Genomic DNA, 18,142 nt, shown 5'->3' with positions numbered 1-18,142 from the left:
AAAATAGATAACAAGAAATTGCACGTAAACCAGGTGTGATCTTAGACACCAGACAGCTGATGAAAGATTATGATAAAGATTGGTGTGCGTGCCACCGTAAATTACATGCATACAATTGAGGCAGTAGAGAGAGGAACTTGGTGCAATATGTGGTGTGCGTGTCACCGAAGGTAACACGCAATGTGGGCGAACTGTGATGCAAGAGAGAAGATATGGTGTGCGCGTCACCGTGGAGATATACGTTTTAATATTAGATCAAAATAAGGTGTGCGCATCACAATGAATGGACACGCCAAGCACTAGAAAATGTGGATTGCGGCAATCAGGCGAATAATAGTACCAGCAGAAGGGTGTGCGTGTCACCGTGAAGAGGCACGCTAATGCTTTGCAAAATGTGGAGTGCGTGTCTCTGATACGCGTGCTGGCAGGTAGAAGCAGATGAGTGCCAAAAGTGTAGACAGGCACATGAAGCCCCTGACGGTGGCAGGGAAGTGCAGCTGTCAAAATAATGAGGAGCAGCTGTGCCCGTCAGCTAGCAGCAACAGACCGGCAGAAGGAAGATTCGTCCAATTAGGCCGCCTCAGTGAAACCCCTGACAGAAGCAGGGAGGGACGGCTGACATTAATGAGGAACAGCTGTGCCCGTCAGCAAGCAGCGACAGTCCGGCAGAAGGAAGATCCACCCAATTATGCTGCCTTCAGATACGGTTACACCCAGGAAATAGTTGCTGAAGGGACGCTGCGGAGAGGAAGAGGACGGTCGATAGCGCTCCTCAGGAATAGAAGCGGTAGTCTGGAGAGAGGTGATCACCCCCCCTTGCACAGGAGAATGACACGCCGCACGTCAAAGAGATGAAGCCAGGTCAGGCTTGCTGCAAAGAAGTGCGGGCACCGAAAGGCGGAGACGAGCTCCCACGCCACACGTCGATGAGAGGAAGCCCGGGTAGGCTTGCTGAGAGGAGAAGCGGGTACCGGGCACTCTCAATGCTGAAATGGCAAAGGAACGGTTCACCAACAAGGGAGTGGCAAAAACAAGAATTCCCTCAGTGACACAGTTCGGCAAGCTGCAGCTGCTCCGCAACAAGCACCCTCAAGAAAGCAATAGAGGTGCCACGCGGTGAGGGAGGCTGTGCAGGCCTCATGAAGAACTTTCACACAGCAGAATAACGGAGCAGGTGAAAGGTAAAGAAGTAAGCACCCTTTTTCCCAACACCTCACTTTGCATCTCCAATGAGATGCAAAGTGGGCGTTACTGGGCATACCCAAGATGGACTACCTTGCAAATATCACTGATGTTTACATCGCGATATTTACAAGGCAGCCCACATGATTTTAGCACACATTAGATTTTGGCGAAAACTGCAGTTTTTTCCAAAACCAAACGTCTACTAAAATCCTGACTTAGCCATCCCTAACATAGGGGGTGGATTATGCTGATAAGACCCTGTGGGTCGTATCAGCAAGATTATCGCCCTTTTGCAGGGAACATCGCTGGAAAACCAGCGATGTTCCCTGCAATAGGGCGATAACCTCGCTATCTCTGGAATTTTTATCGCCCTGGAGGAACGCGTTGTTAATAACGCGCTACCAGGGCGATAAATACCAGAGGTAGCCTGCGATAATATAATTATCGCTAAGCACGGCCAGCGATAATTATCGCTGGCCGTTGTTAATTTGCCCCTTAGGGAGGAGAAGGGGGGGGGGGTTATGATGAAGAGGGCAGAACCAAGTCCAATTGCTAAAACGTACAGGAACATGGGGAAGGGAAAATATACAATAAACATAAGATATAACAATCACCTATGCCAAAAACAGTATGGACTCTATCTTTCGAGACTGTGCCCAAACTGGGACTACATAGGTTGGTGCTGGCAAGAATGGGTTGCTCTCGACAGACGAGTGTGCCCATATAATGTTAACATTTTGCTGAAGATGCATTTGTTGCAGTTTATGCATTTCGTTGTTGATTCTCATTGTTGTAAAAACTTTGCGTGGACAAGAGACCTCAGCCTCATCTTTGTCTATAGTGATTTTGCATGAAAATTGTTTATGCTGTTAGGTATAGCTTTATAATAACGTTGCGTGGCAAAGAGACCTCCCCTCATCTTTGTCTATAGTGATTTTGCATGAAAACGCTTTATGCTCGTAGGTATAGTTTTTCAAATGTTGCTTCTTCAGAGTGGAACAAGTTGAAACATAATTTAACTGACAATGCAGTCGACGAAAGTGCCTAAAATATGAATCCAGAACGGGTCCAAAACTGCCTTGTGGAAGGCAGTCCCGTGTTTGACCTGCCTCCTGTGCATTGGGTGTTGAACTTGGCTTGTCAGTGTGTGGAACGGGCCAGTGACTGACAGGCTGGCAAAGCTGTTATTTGGCGCCCCGTTGTGTGGAGTGGTAGCCCTGGGCCTGTTTCTTCATCGCCAGAGGGAAATAATGAGTTTTACATGGCTGTGTACTCAGGAGAGGAAGTAACAAGCATTTTCAATGCAATAGGTCTCGCATTTACGAGAGTTTAAGCTAGTGGCATTGTAAATGACAATGCCTTTTATCTACGTTTTAAAAAGTAAAACAAAAATAAAAGGCATTGTTATTTGCAATGTCAATGGCTCAAACTTGCATAATTGCGAGACCTATTGCATTGCAAATGCTTGTTTCTTTGGCTGGCTCTAAAGCCAGGCATACAATGGTTTTGTTATAGGCATGAGTTCTTGAATGGGCAAGTTTCCACTCTAGGTAGAAGTTCCTACTGTATATTAGGGCCCTTTTTGCATGGCACATAGACAGAGTGTACAGGATGAAAAAGTAATCAGAATGTGTGTTGTTTTCGTGGGACCCACTATTTGTTTAAATGTTACTTTCATATAGAACTCAGCACCCTAAAATGATTGGATGCATATCAGCTGTCGTTGAGCTCTAAAATATGTACAGGCTCCACATTGGATGCTGTGGCTATTAAAAGGGAATACTAACTTTTTTCAGGGAGAACCGACCGATACTCCCTGTTTACAAAATAGAGAATGTCTTTCTAAAAGTGACTATTACAGGGCTCCCTCATCTTCAGTCAACCTTGCAGGGTGATAGAGGAACTTCCAATCCCTGCAACACTTAGCAATTTCATTTTTGATATTTTAATTTCAAAATGTGCAGAACTGCCTGTTTTTTGTACTCCTAAGATATTCGGACTGGAGAAAATTAATATCCTGGAAACCGACATGCCAAAGAGCCAATGGAATTAGTGTTGTGAGCTCTCAAACAGATGCACAAAAATATAGGGTCCTTATGATAATATATGATTTTTTGCAGCAAACCTTTTCATTTATAATTTTCATATGGCTTAGATTTGCACATTTGGCTTACAGAATACATTAATTCTAGCTGCATTTTGTAGTTATTGATTTGTTCATTTGGATCCTACACAAATTGAGATTAGTTTTGAAGATTAAGGCCCTTCCCTGTTTAACCTCACCTCCATATAGTTTTCATAAAAAAGGGCAGTAGCCTGTGCAGGACCCAGCAGCCAGATTTTTCTAAGCACTTCTTTTAGGGTGTACTGCTTTCCTTGTGTAATTGAATACATGACTTAATTTATGCAGATACAGATACTCCTTCACCCAGGTCCTCCTAGAAAATAACATCAGCCCAAATTGGTTCTTATAGTTCAGTCACACTGTAGTTTCTCAAGATGAAACCTGATTTAAGAATAGCTTTCATTAAGGCCTGTGTGAAAAAAAAAAAATAGGAAGCTATTCTGCAGATTTTGCTCAATAAATCTAATTTTGTACCTAGACACAATCTCACTGACATCACTCACTACTTAACTATTATTTCTAGCAAACGTATACCATTTTAACTAGGGTATTCCTGTAGCCAAGTCACCCACACACAGTAAATGCACTAGCCAAGTACTCCCAGCAGATAGTATTAAGGGTCTCGAAATCCTTTCAGCCATCTCTGTGCCGCGCTAGGCAGGCACTCGGATGTGTCCCTTCACCACATATGACAATTTCTTTAAACAACTGTTCCTATCTCTGCAATTTCCGTGGCATTTTCTGGCTGCAGTACAGAGCTAATTAATACAATTATTCTGTGGATTTCTTACAATCAATACAGCCTAGAAGTGAAAGCCAATGAAGAGATAGGAGCCTAAAGTTGATAGGATCCTTTCAATTCAACTCAGCCACAAGCATGCTGCCACATTTTAAATACACTCGAGTTTTGCAAGCTTTCATACACAGGCAGTTTGAAAACTAAAAAATAAGGCTGATGCTGCCTCTGTAATACAATTGCTGAAACTCAGTCAATCCTTCACTAAGAGGTCTATAGAAATGAATAACCAAAAAGAATGGCATCGCTTTAAGTAAAAGCATTACAAGAACAGAGATGCAGGGAGGATGTGATCTGCCCACTGCTGATAATGCTGCCCACAAATCATTTTTCTTGAATGAAGAATGCTTTTTTCCTCGCTAAGATAATATAATCATTAAAACAGTATGATATGTGGCCCTTGTTCACGTCAGCCCCAACAAAAAGGTGGGTAAAATAATGTTTGGGCCTCTATGCCGATATCAATGCTTAATTCTCCATTGAAACCGACTGCAGCGCCTCATAATGGATATTATTGGAGGGAGGGGGCAGGCTGTGTTCAGCATTGTGCTCTTCCTATCTTGAAAACCTCAATGCTCTACGAGCCAGCAGAGACCATGCCCTTAAGAGCCAGCAGCCCTTTGTTATTTAGAGCCAACACCAGCTTTAGGCTGCAGCTTCCATGAATCAACACCGTAGTTATCCCATTTTCCAGCCAGCTTCGTAGTTTAAACCACTGACTTGTCGATCAACCTTAAGAAGGGAGTGAAAACTCATGCTCTTTCCAGCCAGAAGACTGCGTGCCCTTCCCACCTTGCAGCCCTAAATCCTAATGCAGCAGCCACACTAGCCCCCCTCTGTATAAGGGTATCAGATGGCTCCATTACACCATATAACACATTGCTCCAATCTTGGATCTCCATTCAAAAAATGCATTCTGGGAGTTGAAGTCTTAGCTCACTCCAGTTTACCCAATGTAACGAACCTAAAAACAGTACATTGTAAATGACAAGAGCAACACTGGAGCACTGCATCTCGGAGTCACCTTACCTAGGCAGTGACAAGTTCATGGTGTAGCGGTAAACACCCCATCCACAAAATTCCAATGCTAACCTTATCACAAATCTCTTGTTTTTTTACATCAACCATGTCCATTTTGCTCTGCCACGAACAGCTGATGCAGTTAAGATTTGAGACTTCAGACCTATGCTGCGCTGCACTCCCTCCCCTGAACAGAGATCACCAGCCCCCCGCAGGTCACCTTAATCAAGTGTAAAAAATCCTCAAGGCCTCTACATCCCACATGCCCATTTCTCCCATTGGATGTACAAAGACACATCTCACAGGATAGAAAACTCATATTGGTTCACGCTGGAATTAAATTGAGAAGAGGAAGGAGAGGCAGGGTAAGTTGAATAGACAGTGGTCATGTGTCAGGTGCTAGATTTGGCGCTATATCTAAGCAGATTGTTGCTGTATCACTGGCTGGGGTACAATCCTTGTTTGTATAATGTGCTAATGACGTGCCCTTCATTATGGCACACAGCGTGAAGAAGAAGCGCGAGCGGAAGAGGGTCTGTGGTGCATTAGGTTGAGGTCTGTCTCCTATTACTGTGCTGTCTCACTGATGTTCCCCATTTACACCAGTGTGAGCTGTGAGACATACTGCATGTCTGTGTACCGTGGCGACAAGAGACACGAAGTGACAGTAGAATAAAAGTGCACGTGTACGGCACTGGGTTTTTATTGTGCACACTTTTAATCAGTGTTTGTTTTAGGATGGCATCCTTCCGAGAGGCGGGGGTTTGGTTCCTTTGAAGGGGTTAGAGTTAAGTGCCTGTGACAGTGCTACTGCCGGGAAGATCTTGCTGCCCAGTAATTGCGGCGCACGACGGGTGATGCCCCTGGGTAAGTGCATTCATTGCACGTGGGTGCCACAGACCCATAAACCAACCGCTGGGCTCCCGACTGAAGCAACAATCACCCAGCCTGAGCTAAACTGTCCTGAAGTGCAGCTGACACAGATTTGTGAAATCTTTTCACTGACTCTAGAACGTTTTGTGCAAGGTCGCTAAAATGCATGCCAATTACTACAGCGCGGAGTAAGAACAAGAGAAGGGTGCGCTATAAGTATGCCGCGGTCTAGTAAGGGTTAATAGACTACATTTGTTTAGTGTATTCCTTACCCCCATAAAGCAAAAACACATTTTTAAAGCCTGTGTTCTCCAGTTTAGCTGTTCAGGAGTAACAACATCAGTTTAAAAAAGTTTACAAGTACTCGAAAATTAAAATGTAAAGAGATAAGGTAGGTGTCCAGTATAGCACAGTAAAAGGCATCATGCACGTTTTATTCCATTTCACCACTTGAGGGAAAATGCACACACTGGATGCACTACGGAGATGCTCGCAACAAGGGTTCCCAGTCCTAACTCCCTGGATCCCCCCCAATACCCTGGCACCAGTGAGAGGTGGATCGGAGGAGGAGCCCACCCTCCCTCAGCACAGCTGTACCTCCAGGTCACTGCCCATCGCAAGCATTGCATGGCCATGTGTCCCGTCAGATGAGATGCATCCCCCCTATAGAGAAGAGGCAGGGAAGCATCCAGGAGATGGCAGACTGTCACAGGAGGAGGAGGGGGAGAGTGGAGCAACTGGCGAACCATAGCCAAATAAGAAGACATGAATAGCGGAGCAAAGACGGGAGAAAGGAAGAAAAGCAAGCGGCAACCGTTACCGGAGTCACAGAAGTAACAAGAGCAGCCTTGACTCCGCCCATTCCGACGTCATGAATAAATTAATCTCCGCACACCTACCATAAATGTACGTGTTCTTCTCTAATTTATGCATGTAAAGCGCTCCAATATCTGGTGATCGAGCTTGCGCTATATAAAAAAAAAAGCAAAAATAAATGTAAACAACTCACAGGGCTTTTACTGGTCAGCGGCAGGTTCAAAGAGCAGTATTCACCCGGCCGACCTGAAGACAGAGCATGGGCCCCTGAGAACCAGCAAGGCGGGAGGGCTACACGAAACAAGCATTGGACGCGCGAGACGCAATGGTGGGGGGGGGGGGGGGAGAGAAGCGCGAGTTCCTGCGGAGGCAGAGTGGACAGAGTAAGGGAGGGTGAGGGTTGGCTCAATATGGAAAGGAAAAAATTCAAAACACACCATGAAGCTGACGGCGCGTCTGCTAAAATACAAGCATTGCTAGCACCGTGCTGTCCAAAACATGAAGCACGGTGAATATAACAAGCATTGGCCACACGCGCGCCTCGCGCTTTAAGTTTAAACAAGCATTGGACGCGCGAGACGCGAAGGTGGGGGGGTGGGGGAGAGAAGCACGACTTCTGATAAACTGGTGTGAAATAGCAGCAGGGAAGGGGGCGGAGAGGGGCTACGAGGGAGAGCACGTAAAGCCATATGGCTGCTTTGCGCGCGTGCACGCCTCGTGCACTGTAGCTCTATGCCAGGGGAAGCACTTTCAAAAACTCACTTACAAAATGTCTCAAAGAGACAGCTTTCGCTGTCTCAGCGAGACCTAAAAATGAGTTATGATCGGTCAGGCCGCTCACTGGCTTGGTTAAATTCCTGCGTATCTCAGAACAATTCCCTCTTGTAAAATCCAAGGTTCGTTAGGTCTCGCCTGACCCAGCGCATGCGCTGGGTCAGGCGAGACTTATTGAGAGGGCTCCAAAAAGTGCTACCAGGCCAGCCTAGAGCTACAGTGCATGTGCGCGGGCGCGCGCGCCGCGCTTTGCCGCGATTACTTTCACTTTCGCGGGCGCGCGGCCGCTTTGATGTTTGATCGCGATCGCTTTCACTTTCGGGCCGCAGGGCCGCTTTGCATAGCCAATAGGTCTTGCTTTTGGGACCTTATAAGTATTTAGTTATGCAACTGTTGCATAGCTAAACACTTATAAGGTCCAAAAGGCGAGACCTATTGGCTATGCCAATGCTTGTTTTTACATTGAGGTAAAATGCTTCACATAGCAGTCTGCTAGCAATACAAGCAAACAAAGGAAGCTGGCCTCTTTGTGGGGAGCTTAATGAGAAGCAGATTTTTTTTTGTCTTCCTGAAATACACAAAGCCACTGTTACTGCAAGGATTAGGAGTTCCTGCTCTTGAAGGGAAACTCTAGCCTTCACACAACTATTTGTGTCTTAAAGGTCCACTATACGTGGTCATTTCTGTCTTCCTTTACCATTTTTAGCCAATTAGCGCTGAGTCATCATTATGCAGTGACATACTGTACTCCCAGCCATAAAGCTGAGTTTCCCTCCGCAGTACAACTATGGTGGCACCACAGATGCCACACCTGAGTTCAGTGCATCAGTATCACAGCAGAGCTCAACATGGCTACATCTGTGTCTGGTCACATTCCCAATTTGCTCAGAGCAGCCCTAACAAAAGTTTGATGATGCCTCATATCCCCATGATAATGTTGAATTAGAAGGTGTTCTTGGGAGCTCTACATGGCACCCACAATAAGAATCGTCTGGGGATCCTGTGGGAGAAAGATCCCTTTCCTCTCACCCTCCATACTTGTACTAAGCGAAAGTTCTCCAACAGGACTGAACTCTATATTTTGCTAAATATTTGTGCAAGTGAGTCTTCTCTAGCCATCTTGGTTGATGGCAAATTTAGAAACGTTTGTTAACTTAAGAAGATGTTTCCAAAAGCGTATTATTTGTCTCGAAAGCTAAGAGTGTGGGCAATGTTCTCATCATCTATTGGCTCACTCTGCATCAATCACCGCATCCCAATGTATTATTTCTGAGCAGAAAAAGCAGCCAGCGGTTTTGTTACTAAGAATGATGTGTGTGAATTGTGAGATATTCACTCGCTTATCTCTTTTTTCTACTTCAGGAGATACTTTATGAGGTATACAGTAGAATTCCCTGAGGGACCCTTACCGTCCCTCCATTTTCTTATAAACAATGCTGATTTTTTGGGAAAGGTGGTTCTTTAGTTTTCAGCTTGTAATAACGTTTCAGGCTTTCAAGTAGACTGATCACTGTTTATCAGGAAACTTGCTGCTTGTCACCTCAAGGCAGCTTCTGTAGCAGAAGAACAGTTGCAGTCCTGCCTCCATAAACCGCAGTGCTCAATCTGGATAAGTTGCAGGTTTTCTTTGATTCAGGACTTTGTTCGATGGCAATCCCCAATACCTGATCAAAGATTAGGTTGACTGGTGGAAATTCAAAGTGCTGAGTGACCAGAGATGAAGGGAGGAGAAGGCTGGCATACCCTGCCCATGATGAGTCATCATATGAGGATTCATCCTGAAACATCCAGCTGTTGCTGTATTAAGCAGCATGCCCTCGAAGCCACTCCAAGATCTTCACTCTATGGTTTTGAAAATATTCAAGTCTATAAATTTAATTTTGCTATGTTATGTGTCTGTGTATCTGTTTTATTTTCTTACGGTGTTTTCACAGGATTGGGTTGGGTTGACACCCTATTGCTTTTTTGGAACATTCTAATATATATAAATGTTCCATTTTGTTAGTAGTCTTTTGGGGCAGAGCCCATGGCATACTCTGGAGGTTAAGGCCATTTAATGCTACAGTTTGATGCATCCTGTTTGGTATAATGTTTAGGAAAATAGGAGCAGGTACCACAGTGCAATCTATCAAGGACCGCCCCAGCATTACAGACGGGAGAATGTTGATGCTGAGCTGCTGCCCACACCGCACCATGTGGCGCCCTGGGAGAGTCTTCAGCGGCCTCTACATGGGACTTACTACTGGAAAAATGGGGGTGGCTTCAAATTGCCCCCCAAAGGCTTCAGGCAAAATGGGCAGCAGGAGAACCATGGGGGGAGAAGGTGAGGAGATGGGACGACCGGTTAGGGTCCGAAAAGGGGGGTTCACAGGATATGCTTGCAGACACGAGGGGTAGGTGGACAGAGCAAGGCAAGGGCCTGCGTCTATGCTAGTTGCGAATATGTTGGAGTGGAGGGGGGAGGAGTGGGGTAGAGGATCAGGGGTTGGAGGAGGGTGGGAGGTTGGAGGGACAGCATGGGGTGGGCGAGGTCGACACAGGCTGGGACACACGGGGAAAGAAGCTCGAGGTAAGGAGAGACGGTTGGTCAGGCGGACAGGTATATGGTTGGGACCACTTAGGGTCAAAGGAGGAGGAGTACGAGCTAGCCAAAAAAACCAAAGTCACACTGACAATTGAAAACTGAACTGCAGCATTCTAAAATTATGCCAACGCGTACTGCAAGAAGTTTCCAGAGCGTTGCATGACCATGTATAAGTACATGGAGATCGTAAGGAAGGCCCAAATCACGGGGGGAGGATATGCTTGGTGCCAATATACTGAGGGATTCAGGGTCCAACTGGCTTGGGGCCGCTTGGGACCCTGAAACTAAGTGGGGAGAACTGAATTTGGACCTTTGGCAATATACCATGGGCAAAATTTGAGAAAAACTATTTTTACTGCTTGTGGATTGCAGATAGTTTACCGCCCCTTTCAGGGCCGCCTCACCCAGGGGAAGTGGTGGGGGTGCCATCCAAAGGCCAAACAGGGACCGGGGCCACATGTTGGGACTTCAACAAGGGGATGTGTACTTGGAAATACTGTGCGTTTCACCATGAGTTCTCCCAAGGGCTCAGGTAGGCACCCCCTTATCCAATGTTTTGGTGGTGGAAGTGGGTGCCAGGTGCAGTCAGCCAGGTACTGACAGCCACACGCTACTCGGCAGGGTCACAACACCAACAACAGTCATTTGGTAGCAGGGGGCAGGGGAACCCAGGGATCTGGGGCAAAGGGCTCATACTCTGGATAAACTTGATAGGTTGGAGTACTGGCTAGGGTTTTATGACTGGCAGGAAGAAGTGTGGGTACTACGGGATGTTTTTTGTTGGGGTTTTCGTCTGGGGTACGAGGGTCCTTCGGTTTAGCGGTGGACAGGCAATCTGTGGTCCGCCAAAGAAAAGAAGCAGGCAGTATGGAATAAACTGGTGAAAAAGGTGTTGGGAGGCAGTATAGCAGGCCCTTTTGATGACTGGCCTATGGCATTTGATTGAGTCACCAATAGGGGGGGTCCCTAAAAAAGAACAGGGTCCTTTTTGGCTCATACAGCACTTGTTCTTACTGAAGGGGTGGAGGTCAGTGAACAATTTCATCTCAGACGAAGTGGCATTGGTGGCACATTCTTTGGTGGAGGTGGCCATGTCATTGGTGGTGATGGCAGGCCAGGAGCATTGATGGCGAAGTGTGATATCAAATCAGCATTTTGGCTGCTTATGGTACATCCAGATGACTTTCAGCTACTGGACTTGCACTTTGAAAGGAAGTGGTATGTGGACAAGGCACTGCTGATAGGGTGCTCCATATCGTGTGCATTGTTTGAATGCTTCAGCTCGTATTTGCTGTGGTTGTTCTCATGGCATACTGGCCATGAGCTGGTGCTATCTGGACGATTTTTCTTTTATGGGTGCGCCCGGCTCGGCAGAGTGCCAGGAGCTACTGATAAGATTCCAAGAGCTCATGGGCGACATAGGGGTTCCTTTGGCTTCATAGAAAACTGCGAGCCCGAGAACAGCATTGACTTTTCTAGGCATTGAGATAGATTCACAAACAATGACAGAGAGATTGCCACAGGATAAAAAGAAGACAATGCTATAATTGTTGTCTGGCATGCTGTCAAGGGACAAGGTGAAAATGTGTGAGATTCAGGTGTTGTTGGGTCATCTCAATTTCGCAAGCAAGGTGGTTAGGGCAGGGATAACATTCTGCAGGAGGCTGGGTCTTGCACTTTCAGATTGCTTGCTGCTGCATCATCATGTGAGGCTGTAGGAAGGGGTAAAGGAGGATCTTTACATTTCTTGCTACGGTCTTTCAGAGGGATTCCTTTTACAAGGTGGAATAATATAGACTGGGATGTGCAGATATTCTCAGATGCAGCGGGTGGGTTGGGTTTTGGTGTGTCGCACTAGAAACAGGTGGCAGTGGTAATAGAAGAATGGTCCGCACCTCCGTTATGTTTGCAATTATTTGATAGTTAATGTAAAAGCATGCTCAATGAAAACACTGTGCCACCAAAGCAGTGTTACTCTGTATAGGAAAAATAGATTTTCCATATACTTCCATAATCAATAATATACCACAGAGCACAGCATCAAGGTAGTTTCAGACTTACTCTGTTGTTAGTTAAATTGAATTTTAATAAAACATCAAGGAAGAATGGACAGAATGATATAGTCCAAACGTGAATACAAAATGAAACAAATTCTTGATATTGTTGACACGTAGTTGGAGCTTGGATGCAGACAGCCGACACGTGTTTCGTCGTGTAGACGACTTTCTCAAAGCTCAAACTTTGACTGTTACGCCTGTGATTGTTTAAATTCAGACAAGATTCAGAATATCGTTGGTGTATTGGGGAATAGGGACAGCACTAGTTTGAAATTAACCTGGGTGCAGCGATAATGTCCCAACTTCAGACGTTGTCTCTCAAGTGCGAGAGTGTCACTTTTGCAAGCTTGGGACTGTGGCGCTCATCATAATAGACAAGACTACAATTCAAGGATTTCATAAAAAAAGTATGATGTACATAGTAGGTGCAGGGCAGCCCGTGTGAGTGTTGCTCCCTGCTTCTTGTGGAGGAGTCCTCGTTTGGTTTGTATTGGCAGGGTAGGTGGTGTACGGAATCATAGCCGGAACAGTGGAGAGGCGGGGGCAGGAGCATTGTGTTTTTGGAATTGTTCCCTCTAGTGGTGACGGTTACCTTGTGGGGAACGGAGCTGGCACAAAGGAGAATGCTGTTCCGGTACGACAATATGTTGCTGATGGAGGTCGTTAACAGGCAGTCAGCCAGGGACGCCCAGGTTTTGAAGTTGCTGCAGATTTTTGTGATGGCATGCTTGAGACACAGGATTTCTTTCAGGGTGCAGCATGTGCTGGGGGTGGACAATGACATTTCGGGTGCTTTGTCTCATTCACAGTGGGAGGATTCTGTGGGTTGAACAAGGATGCCAACAGATTCCTAAGGCCCATCTCGGAGAAGTTGTGGTCGATCGGAAACACAGGATGGTGCTACTGGTGGTAGGGTCTCTAGTGGAGCCAACAAGGAGAGCTTACAGTCAGGCATGGATGGAATTCTTAGCGTCAGGGCCGCAGCTCAGGGAGAGGGTTGGTTGTAGGCGGAAGACATGATTTCGTTTATACTGGACTTAACAAAAAAAGGCCTGTCGCGGGTCACCATTACCTGTAAATTGTCTGAAATTGCCTTTGGGAAACTGTTGTGGGGGTACACTCCCTCGGCGTGTGATTTAGGGCACAGGATGGGGGATTAGAAAGCTGTTAGCTTGGAATTTGTTTTGTATGGTTTTGCGACGGTTGCTGGAGGTGGGCAGGGGGGCACTGGATGCTTGCATGTTCTCTGCCTACTGTCATAGATTGTTTTGGTGCCTTCCGAGTCTCAGAATTACTGTGTGGCAAGGGACTGGCTTGGGTGTTTGGTTGAGAACATCAATCGGGGGGAGGGAAGATTGTAAATGTGGGTTATTAGCTCCAAAACTGATCAAAGGGGACAAGGGAGAGGCATAGTGGTACACTCAGTGGACGCACCAGTGCAGTGTCTACTGGTTTGGGATTAGCGTTAGGCTGCATGCTACGGGAGCAGTAGCGGCAGCGGATTGGTTTTCAGGCACCAGTCGGGGCTAAGTTCACTTCATATCAGCTGTTATTGGTTCTTTACAAAGCGATGGTAGCGCTGGGTCTTCGGATGCAGATTTTGGGACACACTCCTTCCGCTTTGGGGTGGCCACAGAGGTGGGTTTCTGAGGTTGGGCACGCAATGGTATCATGCGGTTGGGACGCTGGTCCTCTGACTGATGCAGGTGCTAAGTGTGGGGTTTGGGAGATTGGGGAAGCGCTGCGGGAAATGTTTTAAAAAACTTTTACTGCCATTATGTTTATTGCAGGTGCGGTGGCGGGTCCGGCAGTGGAAGATGTGGCCATTTGTGTGCTGGGCCACTTTTTTATCAAATGGGTGGATAGACAAGCGGATCAGAGGGGCTTCGGCCACTCTAGGTTTTGACCGCCCGCTGTTTACTATTACTTGGAAAGGAAAAAGGGGCATGTGTTGGCGACAATCGTTACAATGTCTGAACGGTATGTTGGAGGACAGTAGAAGCCCAGATAAATTGGTGATCCATTTGGAGGAGAGTGACCTGTTGAAAGAAAAGGGGGGTAGTGCTCATGAGGTTGATGAAGATAGACTTATTACAGATCAGGCTCTGTTGGGCCGGTTGTTTTGTTTTATTGACAGAGCTCATCGCGAGGAGGATTTGGAAGGGGGCCTGCAAGCCCTTGGCTGTTGACAGGGCACAGGAAGTTGAATAGGAAAACAGACCATTTTTACAGGGATTTCAGTTTTTACAATCCAGAGATTTTCAGAGGAGATGGGGTACATTTGTTGCGTATCGTGATGGAACTGTATCTGTTTGAAATGAGGGAAGTATGAGCAAGGACTTTGAACATTAGGAGATAAGCAGGGAGTTAGTAGGGGACGGGAGGGACAGAAAAAGTTGGCAGGTCTTCTTTTTTCTGGGTGGCCAGTGAAGTTTTGAAGGATTGAGAGAAGTTTGGCTGGCGTTGGAATAAATAGGAATTTCAAGGTTACTTTCAGGCAGTTTGGTTTCTTTGAGGTTTATACATGCAGTCGTAGGCTAAAAGGGAAATGTGAATTCTAAAAAGGTTGAAATGCACTACAGTTAAATTAGATAGTTGTGGGGTGGGATGAGTGGAGGGGACCTTAGGAGTGGGGGCAGGAGGTTTATTAATTAATTTGATATATATCAAGGTTTTAGTTTTGTACGGTGGTTAGCCAGGTAAAAGTTTGTGATCTGCACCTATTTCAATAAAGCAGCCTTTTTCTCAAAGCACAGTTGTCAGATGTATGTGCTTGGCTTGGAGGGCAGCCGACCACAGGGCGGTGTCCTCCCTGGCTGATTGGGAGGGTGGAGCAGTCCAGGAACTGCTATTTTCTGTTGGGCTGCATTTGTAGCCTAATTGTAGTCCAAGGTACTTAAAGTGGGGTCAGTTGGGCTCCCTGCCACCATTTTAGGTTCAGGTAACCTGGTGACTGGTGGCAGGGAGAGTTTGTGGTTATTTTTTCCACCCGCTCATCCCAGTGCATTAGTTTTTGGGGCCCTGTGTGTGGGTGATTAGTGCAAGTCGGGGCTTCTTTGTTGAGATAGGTGCACATGCATAATTTCTGTACATTGTCACTGGCGACAGGTGCTTGGCAGTGGCCTGCAAAGTTTTGGAAGAGTTGAGAGAAGTTTGGTTGGCGTTGCCAGTTGGTGACGCATGTGCATTGGGAGAGTAGTCAGGAAGTTCAGAGTTAATTTTAGGAAGTTAGTATACTTTGAGGTTTATAAATGCAGCCGTAGGCTGTAGGGGAAATGTAAAGTTTAAAAGATTGAAATGCACTACAGGTAATACAGTTATGGTATAATGTGTGTGTGTGTGTTTTTTATGTGTGATTCACTAAAAAAAAGTACATTTAGTAGTTCTACACCTTTGATTTTTATAAAGGTACATTTTCCCTGGGAGTCAAGACATCCGTAGGCTTTGTAGGGAAACGTTCACAAATCATACATTTCCCTGTGAATGTCTGAAAAGGGTGTATGGGTTTTTTTTCACATCAAGTTTGGACACTCATTTCAGTGTTTTTCAGAACTAAAGTCAAATGGACAAAGTGTGAAAAGTCATTAGGAGTGTTTGGCACCAGGTTACGACTGTGTGGGTGCCAACCACATTCCGGTGGACCTCTCTGGCCGTATGCTGGGAACACTAATGTTACCACTTCTCAGCCTACATTATGATACTGGAAAATACATCTTACTGATGGGTTTTTGATGGCTGTAAATGGGACTGTCTGTCTCACATTACCGCCAATGCTGTTTCTGTACATATTTAGGAATTCTAACCTTAAACCCAGCCTTCTGTGATTGTCTCCTTACCCAATGACTGCAAAAGGTTTTGTGAAAGATACTCTGAATGTCAATCGATGTTGAAAAACAAACCAAATAAAAATAATTGTTGTATTGGTTTTCAGACATGGAAGGATGGACTATACATTGCATTGTTCCCAGAGATTTCCCGCGGGCATGACACCTATACCAGATGAAGCATGAAAACCACATTAACACCGGATGGCACGCCAGAGCAGGTAGAATGTTACTTTCTTTGGCTTTCCTTTTACAGTGGTATCGGCTATAAAGCGGATTAACAGTAGTTCTTTCAATGGGCTTCTATGGGCTGCAACCTGTTTGGATTTGGGGTGTGCAAACGGTTTCCCCCGCAATACCACAAACTTTGCAAACTTAAAAAAAATAATAGTCCGCAAAATCTTCAAAGCAAAATAGATTTGAGGGGAAAGGCTTTACAAAAAAAGATCTTCAGAAGAAATCTTTTTGCAAGGAGATGCATTGACTTTTTTCATGGAATGCTTCTTGACTAAGTGAAATAGGGCGACAATGAGAAAACTGGCAAAGTTGGCAGTGTATCTAACTTAACTTACAAAATAACTGCAGTTTTTGAGATTGGTGAGTCAAACCTAGTGCATTAAACGCAATTAACTGTGAACTGGCAACCAGTGCAACAGTTTCAATGAAGCTGGCAGTTATTCTATACGTTTATGGTTTAACATAATTTCCTGCCTTTATTTTCTGCAGCTTTAATTGCTGCATGGGTTTAGTCAACAGATCCATGGATTGGAATTCCCAAATTCCAGGCAACAGAGGAATAAGGCTTATCCAGTAAGTCCATGTGCCCAGAGGAGATGTAGGGGCAGGAATTTGGGACGGTGGTTGTGGAAATCACATTTTCTTACAAACAGCTGCACTTAAGAATCTCCAGCAAGTCTATCGCTCACAGCCATTCCCTTGGCACCATTAAAGGATGGTCATTTTCACTTGCAGCCATTATTGTAGCTCGAGGAAAAAGTCATAAACTTGTTTGGGCAAATGGAAGGGATCGATGAACGTTTCCTTTCCTCTCCCTCATCCTCCTTTCTGACAGGTCTAGCTAGTTTGAGAAAGCCTAGGACTAGAAGAGTCATCCTAAAAGTCACACCTTTGTTCGAGGCATGTGGGCTGCTGAATTCATATCTGTGCATAGATCGCCGCCTAGTGTTGGGTCCGAATGATTGCACATTGTTGTCCTGGAAGAGTCTTCGAAGTATCACGAGATAGGTGGCTCCTCCCCTGGACTACAGTGCGCATGGGCATCCTCTCCATCCTTAGATTGTTTTTTTCCGCCATTGGGTTCGGATGTGCTTATCTTAGCTCAAGTTAGGAAAATTAGTTTAAGTCCAAAAGGCCTTTAGTTCTCGTCGGTACTGTTCCCGTTCGGTATCGACCAGTTTTCTTTAGTGCTTTAGCACCTTCTTCAAGCTTTTCGGATCCGCTTGGTCCGAACATCGAACTTCGATCGACGATGGAATCGAGGACTCCCTTCAAAAGATGTCCTTTATGCCACGCAAAAGACCCACACATCGACGTCCACCCGGTATGCAACAAATGTTTCTCACCGGATCACGATGAGTCGAAATGTATGGCCTGCGCCCGGTTCCGCTCGAAGAAAACTCTCCGGAATCGACGGGCAGTGAGATTGGAGGCGCAGCAATCGGCGCCTGCCCCGGCCAACATCTTTAGCACCGAGGACGAAGACGCCGAGAGCGTAGAAGACGTAGAATCCAGCCACGCTTCCGAACACGACTCCCGATCGGAAGACGACGATGAGGTGAACTTTGAGGGCGAAGACGTCGTCGAAGAGGTAGGAGACTACGATGAGGCCCTTGGGGCCGAGGAAGATAGCTCCAGCGAAGAGCTAGGCCAACCCGTCGATACGGGGGCCGAGACACTAAGTCGTCATATGGCTCAGGTCGAGGGATCGCCTGCGGGCCTTACCCAAGATCGATTACAGGGTTCTTCGGCCCCGCCTCCGGGCCCGGCCTCGAACATTTCACAAGAGCCATTATTATCGAAGACGACTGGATTCCCTCAAGCGAAACCGTCCATCGCACCGGTTCCATC

At 46.1% G+C, this 18,142-nt stretch overlaps 1 protein-coding gene across 4 annotated transcripts in view; it reads left to right on the top strand.

Moving 5' to 3' along the window:
- Window positions 1-18,142, top strand: part of LOC146821570 (uncharacterized) — a 352,265-nt gene that overhangs the window by 176,760 nt on the left and 157,363 nt on the right. For 3 of the 4 annotated variants that reach the window (XM_085612586.1, XM_085612587.1, XM_085612588.1), the window contains one exon: window positions 16,162-16,275. In XM_085612586.1, the coding sequence (XP_085468712.1) occupies window positions 16,237-16,275 (39 nt within the window). In that variant the 5' untranslated portion in view covers window positions 16,162-16,236. Of the gene's footprint in view, window positions 1-16,161; window positions 16,276-18,142 lie in introns of those variants that run through there. The other variant, XM_085612589.1, reaches the window with a different exon arrangement.

Source organism: Triturus cristatus, chromosome 6 (assembly GCF_964204655.1).
Source record: "Triturus cristatus chromosome 6, aTriCri1.1, whole genome shotgun sequence".
Lineage (NCBI taxonomy): Eukaryota > Metazoa > Chordata > Amphibia > Caudata > Salamandridae > Triturus > Triturus cristatus.
This window is presented reverse-complemented; position numbering and strand designations above follow the sequence as displayed.